At 63.3% G+C, this 7949-nt stretch overlaps 1 protein-coding gene and 1 pseudogene across 2 annotated transcripts; one reads left to right on the top strand and one right to left on the bottom strand.

The window, feature by feature from the left end:
- Positions 1-4666: 4666 nt before the first annotated feature.
- LOC108519394 (60S ribosomal protein L39 pseudogene) lies at positions 4667-5087 on the bottom strand (annotated as a pseudogene). The gene has a single exon (XR_001882615.1). The product of XR_001882615.1 is annotated as a 60S ribosomal protein L39 pseudogene (transcript).
- A 650-nt stretch (positions 5088-5737) lies between these two features.
- Positions 5738-7884, top strand: NTN3 (netrin 3). Its single transcript, XM_017858360.1, has 3 exons — positions 5738-7104; positions 7176-7364; positions 7459-7884. The coding sequence occupies exons 1-3, from the start codon at positions 6177-6179 to the stop codon at positions 7614-7616; spliced, it is 1275 nt and encodes a 424-aa protein (XP_017713849.1). The 5' UTR covers positions 5738-6176; the 3' UTR covers positions 7617-7884.
- The last annotated feature ends 65 nt before the right edge of the window (positions 7885-7949 follow it).

Genomic DNA, 7949 nt, shown 5'->3' on the forward strand with positions numbered 1-7949 from the left:
CCCTTTAGCCACTCTACTCTCACCTCCTCTGAGCCTCCTTCCCTTCCCCATGAAGGCAGGAAAGAGCAGAGGTCAGGGTTGGGCCCTCTGCAACCACAGAGGTGGATTTGCAAAATGACTTGTTTTTGGCCCTGGGACTGGGCAAGATTCTCAAGGACTCAGCCCCAGTTGTCCAGGTTTGTCCCCACTGTCATGCTGGGTGATGGTGGTGATGACCTCAGGGGCCGGCATAGAGATTACTTGTTGCATCTCAAGTGCTGGCCACAGGCGGGGCGTGGTGGCTTACACCTGTAATCCCAGCACTTTGGTAGGATGAGGCAGGCGGATGACCTGAGGTCAGGAGTTCATGACTAGCCTGGCTAACATGTTGAAACCCTGTCTCCATTCAAAATATAAAAACTAGAGGACAGGCGCGGTGGCTCATGCCTGTAATCCCAGCACTTTGGGAGGCCAAGGTGGACGGATCACAAGGTCAGGAGATCGAGACCATCCTGGCTAACACGGTGAAACCCCGTCTCTACTAAAAATACAAAAAAATTGGCTGGGTGTGGTGGCATGTACCTGTGGTCCCAGCTACCTGGGAGGCTGAGGCAGGAGAATCGCTGGAACCCAGGAGACAGAGGTTGCAGTGAGCCAAGATGGTGCCACTATACTCCAGCCTGGGTGACAGTGGGACTCCATCTCAAAACAAACAAAAAAATTAGCTGGGCATGGTGGCGGGTGCCTGCAGTCCCAACTACTCAGGAGGCTGAGGCAGGAGAATTGCTTGAACCTGGGAGGCAGAGGTTGCAGTGAGCCAATCTTTAAACGAACCTGCACTGAGGGCCCGAGGCAACCCAAACATGTTGGGAGCTGGGGCCAAGTGCTCTGTGTGGACAGCGCAGGAGCTCCACCAAGCCCAGCTGTAGGCAGGTACCTGCGACAGGGAAGATTACCAGCCTCTTCCCCAAGGTGCCCCCCTGGACAGGGCAGCAGGACAGAAGGTGGGTGGCACTCAGAGAAAGCTGGGTCTACTAAGAACCAGATGAAGCATCGCAGGTAGGTCCTGCTTGTAAAGGGCCTGACAGTCCCGCAGGCCAGAAACGCTCAGACCCAGAGTCCCGAGTTGAGGGCTGCTGGGGACCAGATGACAGAGACCAGGACAGGAAACCAAAAACCATGATCCTCATTGCATTGAGGGGGCGCCTCCAGGGACAGAGCAACTCCACCCCCTGCCCCTGCAGCCTGGCAGCAGCCCCAGGGTCACACCCCTTGTGCAGATCAGCCAGCCTTGCCCCTCCCAGCCACCCCATTGCTGCCTCCAGGCTTATGCCCAGGTGCCTCTATCTGCAGGAGCCGCTGACTTACTTGAAGCCCCAACCGCGCCCGGACTGTACACCCGTGTGGCTTTCCAGAGCAGGTGGTCTCTACCCAGCCTTATTTCACTGGCTGACTTGGCGCATCCCCCATGCCTACTGGATATGTGCCTCAGGAGGACGGGGGTGCTGTCCCCCTCTACCCTGGTCAGGCCCTGATGGGAGCCAGACGTGCACTGACTCAATGATCCACCAATCCCGGGGCCAACCCAGAGGACAGTGGTTTCCTGGAGCAGGGAGGCGGCCTAGATAGCTTTGTGGGGGTCCTGGGGAGGCCCCGACACAGGGGTCCAGGGCAGGAAAGACAGGCCTCCTCCTCCGACTGATGCCCGCCCACCCCGATTCCCCGCCAAAACCCAGAGGCAGCTGCTGACTCCCCAGGCTCCCAGCTGGCGTCACCACCTCTGGAGCCAATGGGCTCTGACGTGGCGATCCCGGAACGCCATTGGGACTGCGCGGGCGTCCACACCACCCACCGAGCGCGGCCACCGGGTTAGCGGCATGAGCGCGCTCGAGCCTCCGCCCGCGGCGCCCGCCTCGCCACCCGGGCCGGGTCTGGTGCACCCTGAGCCCCCCGGGGCCCTGCGCGCCCTGCTCTTGGTCACCGGCGGCGCGGGGGGCTCGTGGCCGCGCTGCATTCTGCCGTTCGGTGCCGTAGCCGTGCTGGCTGGTGCAGCTGCCACGGCCATCACCTTCTCGCTGCGGGGACCCCGCCTGGACCTGGCCCAGGGCTCGTCGCTGGCCGCGCTCAGTGCGGGCCTGGGGCTCCTGACCGCCGCCTTCCTGTGCTGGCGCGCTCGGCGGAGGCGAAGGGCCGGGCGCAGGGAGCCGGGGGCGCCCTGAGCCGCGGGCCAGGCCCCCTCCCATCGAGGTCACCGCGAGCCGGTCGCCCCTCCCTCCGATCTCGCCCCGGCGGGGCGGGCGCAGTGCCAAGTGCGGTCGCAGAGGCCGCCTCCCATACCCCATCCCCAAATCGTTTCTTCTGGAACCCTTTGGGCAGAGGAGGCGACCGGCCGTTTCCCTCCCTCCCTCTCTGCTTTCCCTCTCCTCCCTCCTCCGTCCAACGTCGCATTTCAGCTTTTGACTTGGCGCGCAGAGCTGGCGCGACCGCAGAGCGGCCTGGCTGGGCAGCGGTCTGCGCAGCTCGGAGATCGACCTGGCGCGAGGGTGTTTGGTGCAGGACAGCGCGACGCGGGTTCGGCCACACCACTCGCCGCTGGGAGCCAGCACTGTGTCCACTCGTGGGCTGTCTGCCTTCGGGGCTCGGTTGGAAACTCCCCGAGGCATAATAGGCGCTCAATAAATGTGCAATAGGTGAATAAGTGGTGGCTTGCAGGCGTCTGCGGGGAAACAGCAGGTTCTGGGCTGGGCGGGGAATTATTGGATCAATGGGCATCTTACAGGAAAGACTCTCAGCTCCCTGCTGCCTGGGACTGTCCAGCCCCTCTATGCCCTCACCCCAGCCTGTGTCCCAAAGCTGGAGCTGCCACTCTAGGGGCAGAGGTGGGGTGGGGTGGGGGAGGCGAAGCACTGCGGCCTGAGTTGCAGGTAGGGGGAGGGGAGGCGGAGCTTCTTTGTTACAGAAGGTGCCAGGAGGGGGTAGGGCCAGTGGAGAGGTGGGAGGTGGGAGAGGCCCCAGCCAGAGGCTGGGACAGGTGGCTGGGTCCCTGGAGAGCAATAGGTCCCGCTTGGGGGCTGTGGGGAGGCCCTCCCTAACTTCCAAACACCATCTGTGAGGGCTGGGGGTGGGGGCAGAGTAGCGTGTGCAGAGGTCTGTTCCTGGGGAGAGGCTCTGTGGCCAGCGGCCTCCTGCCTGGGGAGCTGGAGATACAATAGTCCTCTGGGCCTACGGGGCCTCCCGCGACCTCTGCTGACCCAGATGAACAATTGCACCAGGGCTGAGCCCCAAGCACCTACTTTCCCTCACCCCAGAAGCCACCAGATGTTCTGCAGACCCCAGTCCCGGCTCACAGGGAAGCTGAGCTGGAGACAAAGCTGGCCCCTCTGATGAAGGTGGAAGAGGATGCTGGCCACTGTCCCTCCTGCAGCCTGGCTGGCGGCCAGTCTGGCAGTGGCCCTGCTCTGGCAGTGGCCCTGACGTCCAGAGACAGCCTAGGTTTCCCCAGAGGCTTGTCACTGGACAGTGGGACCCCTCTGTCAGGCCTGGGCTTTTCTCTCTACTGTCCCAGAATGATGATCTCAGCCCCCATACTCCCCCAGGGTTCCTCCCACCCTTAGGGTGGGGTGGCAGGAGGTGGGGGTTGGGAGCCAGAAGGACCTTGAAGAGGGTGGTTGGGAGTTTCAGGTTCTAAGTTTGACCCACAGAGCAGAGCGTGAGCCCTGTCAGATTCAGGTCCCTTACCTTGTCAAGGACACAGTTCCCATTCTCTTTATCAGGAAGCTGAGGGGCAGGGGCCCTGTGGTAGAGAGAGAGCCCCCTGGCCCTCTCTGCTCAGTCCTCCCATGCCCCCATCCCTGTGCATCTGTGGCTGTCACATGCAGATGTGTGGCCAGGAGAAGGTGCCTACCAGCCAGTGTCAGTTGCTCCAGGAGCCAAGCCAGGTGCCCTGTCACTCTGTCTTCCCGTTCCTCCCCTCCATGGTCAGGCCCTCCTGCTCCCTCCTCTGGTCCTTCAGTTTCTCCTAGGAGGCTTCTGCGTCCTCCAGTCCCTCCTCTCCCAAACAGTGTGATGCTTCTGCCTCTCCATCCTCTTTCTCTTGGTTCTTGCTCATCTCTGGCGGTGTCCAGGGTAGCACCCACGTGGCCCCCTCCACCAGCTGCAGGCCTGGCCTCCCATCTGAAATGGGACATTCAGGCCTCGATGATGCCCCTGCATGGAACTTGTTCCCTGCCCCGCCCTGGGAGGCTCAGCCTCCTCTGTCAAGGACCTAAAAGTAGGAGGGGAGGAGGTTTCTCTGACAAGAGCTGTCCCTGGACCCTCTTTGGTGGTGTCGCTCCCAGGCACAGCTGCCCCATCCCCAGCTAGTCCCCAGGCCACCCAGCTGGGCTTCTGCCTTAGTTTCCCTGCCCAAACGTGCTGCGACGTGGGGCAGTGGGCTCCAGGTTGCCACCAGCCCCTTCCCATGATTAAACCCTACTCTCTGCCCCTGCAGAGAGGTCCTCAACAGCTAACCAAGTCCCTGAACCCCAAGGAGCCACCCCATCCCACCCTCCAGCTTCCATGTCCTCCCTGCCAGCTGGGCCCATGGCAGAGATGCAACTAGAAACTTGCAGACCCAGGGAGCTTTGGGATCAGAGTCTGGCCTGGTGCGGGGGATGCTGGTCTCGTTTTTTTTTTTTTTTTTTAAATGAAAGGCCTCACATATTTATTACTGAACCCAGCCAACCAATGCATTCATAATAGATTCAGAGAGGAAAACATGTCGAACTCTCCAGATAGTGGTGACATTTTCAGTTTGATATGGTAATGTGATCGTGACCTTCAGACAGCACAAATATATGTGCCATCTCATGTGCAATTCCTTATAGACCCAGCTTGGTTCTTCTCCAATGTCTCCTTTTGGAGTTGTACCTTATTTTATTTCCAGTTTTCATCCGAATCCACTGGGGAATGGGACGATTTTGCTTTTGTTTCCTGGCCAGGAATCGCTTAATCCTGAAAGTCTTGTGAGAAGACATGGTGAGAAGCGAGGCAAGAACACATCACGATGGCGGAGAAAGGAAAAGAGAGGGTGGCCTCATGTCTTAGCCCAGCTCAGGCCCACAGGGATGCCCCCCTTCCTCAACACAGACAGGAGACACTCCAGTCTGTGCAGCTCCAGACTTGGGCCTGATACTACTTCGGGTTCATCAAATCCGACAGCTTCAGAGAGCTTCCTGAGTAACAGGCGTCTGGCGGATGAGGAAACAGGACCCCATGCTATGCAGCCAGAAATGGAGCAGTTTGGATTCAAAATTAGACCTGACCCAATCCTGGTTACTTTCTACTCGAGTAGATACTGTTTTGGGGATGACCCTTCAACTGGTGGTTACTTGGCTTCCCTACCCGGGGAGCATCCAGGCCTTCTGCTGTCAGACCTGGTCCTTGCCTGCCTGACGGGCTTCAGGGAGGAGGTGGCCCAGACCCCCGTCCAGCACGTGGCACAACCCCAGGAGCAGTAAAGGCCTGGCTGTGGGCCCAGGACCCTGCTGGGTGGTCCTCCACGGGCTGCGAAGGCTGAGCTGCCCCCTCCAGACCCCTCCCGCCAGCGCATTCCTGGCTCCCCGGCCCCTCCCCTGGCTCCCAGGCCTCCCAGCCCCCTTCCCCGCTGGCCCAGCCCGCGTCTGAATCTGCTTCTGATTCCAGCTCTGCCGATGAGGCCCCCTCCCCTCCCCTCCCTCCTTCCCGACCCGAGCAGCCCCGCCCCCGGCTGGGCCCGGGCTTGCTCCTGCTGCGCCCCCCACCCCCTCCTGGCACAGCTCGTCCGCCCTCGCTGCAGCCGGGAGGAGGCGGCGGCCCGTGCACCGCAGGCCCCGCCCGCCCACGGTCCTTCCCGGGAGGCCGGGAGACCTGCTCCGCCCGGCCCTCGGTGGGTGAGTGCGAGCGGCGGGTGGGGCCTCCGCGGACTGAAGCACCGGGAGCCGAGGCGACGCCTGTCATCGCTCTAGGCCCAGCGGGAGGACGCGCCAACATCCTCGCTGCTGTGCTGAGCCCGGGGCGTGCCCGCCGCTGCTCCCACCTCTGGGCCGGGCTGAGGCCGCCCGGGGGCCCTGTTCCTCGGCATTGCGGGGCCTAGTGGGCAGAGCCGCGGAGGGGGCTTTTTCTCCCCGAGGGCAGCATCTTGGGGCCCGGCCGCTGGCTGACCCGCAGCGGCTCCGGCCATGCCTGCGTGGCCCTGGGGGCTGCTGCTGACGGCAGGCACGCTCTTCGCCGCCCTGAGCCCCGGGCCGCTGGCGCCCGCCGACCCTTGCCACGATGAGGGGGGCGCACCCCGCGGCTGCGTGCCAGGCCTGGTGAACGCCGCCCTGGGCCGCGAGGTGCTGGCGTCCAGCACGTGCGGGCGGCCGGCCACCCGGGCCTGCGACGCCTCCGACCCGCGACGGGCACATCCCCCCGCCCTCCTGACTTCCCCAGGGGGCACGGCCAGCCCTCTGTGCTGGCGCTCGGAGTGGCTGCCTCGGGCACCCCTCAACGTGACTCTCACGGTGCCCCTGGGCAAGGCTTTCGAGCTGGTCTTCGTGAGCCTGCGCTTCTGCTCAGCTCCCCCAGCCTCCGTAGCCCTGCTCAAGTCACAGGACCATGGCCGCAGCTGGGCCCCGCTGGGCTTCTTCTCCTCCCACTGTGACCTGGACTATGGCCGTCTGCCTGCCCCTGCCGATGGCCCGGCTGGCCCAGGGCCTGAGGCCCTGTGCTTCCCTGCACCCCAGGCCCAGCCTGATGGCAGCGGCCTTCTGGCCTTCAGCGTGCAGGACAGCAGCCCCCCAGGCCTGGACCTGGACAGCAGCCCAGTGCTCCAAGACTGGGTGACCGCCACCGACATCCGTGTAGTGCTCACAAGGCCTAGCGCGGCGGGTGACCCCAGGGACATGGAGGCCGTTGTCCCTTACTCCTATGCAGCCACTGACCTCCAGGTGGGCGGGCGCTGCAAGTGCAATGGACACGCCTCACGGTGCCTGCTGGACACACAGGGCCACCTGATCTGCGACTGTCGGCATGGCACCGAGGGCCCTGACTGTGGCCGCTGCAAGCCCTTCTACTGCGACAGGCCATGGCAGCGGGCCACTGCCCGGGAATCCCACGCCTGCCTCGGTGAGGCCTTGGAGGGTGGCCTGGGGACCTTGGACCCAACCAGTCTGCCCCTGACCCATCTCTCCCTGCAGCTTGCTCCTGCAATGGCCATGCCCGCCGCTGCCGCTTCAACATGGAGCTGTACCGACTGTCTGGCCGCCGCAGCGGGGGTGTCTGTCTCAACTGCCGGCACAACACCGCTGGCCGCCACTGCCACTACTGCCGGGAGGGCTTCTATCGAGACCCTGGCCGTGCCCTGAGTCACCGTCGGGCTTGCAGGGGTGAGCCCACCACCAGCCACCAGCAGGCCCTCATCCTCTGGCTTCCCAGATCCCCAGACAGGCTTCTGACCAGGCCCTTCCCACCTCTCCTCAGCCTGCGACTGTCACCCCGTTGGTGCTGCTGGCAAGACCTGCAACCAGACCACAGGCCAATGTCCCTGCAAGGATGGCGTCACTGGCCTCACCTGCAACCGCTGCGCACCTGGCTTCCAGCAGAGCCGCTCCCCAGTGGCGCCCTGTGTTAGTGAGTGACCCTGCCCTACCTCAGCCACCAAGCCAAGGCCACCCAAGCTCCCTGCTGTTGTCCCGTCTTTTCCCTGAGCCCTGCAGATCTCTCTGCCCCTCCATCGCAGGCCATTCTCCCTCCCTCTCTGCAGAGACCCCTATCCCTGGACCCACTGAGGACAGCAGCCCTGTGCAGCCCCAGGGTGAGTGGACACAGGACAGGGCCCCAGACTGGCATTGACTTTGGGTGAGGGGGCTCTGGGAGGAGACGGTGGGGAAAGGGGGGATGGGAGTCTGTCAGTCTCCCACCCTCTACCCAGACTGTGACTCGCACTGCAAACCTGCCCGTGGCAACTACCG

This window comes from Rhinopithecus bieti, unplaced genomic scaffold (genome assembly GCF_001698545.2).
Source record: "Rhinopithecus bieti isolate Rb0 unplaced genomic scaffold, ASM169854v2 scaffold_47707, whole genome shotgun sequence".
Taxonomy (NCBI): domain Eukaryota; kingdom Metazoa; phylum Chordata; class Mammalia; order Primates; family Cercopithecidae; genus Rhinopithecus; species Rhinopithecus bieti.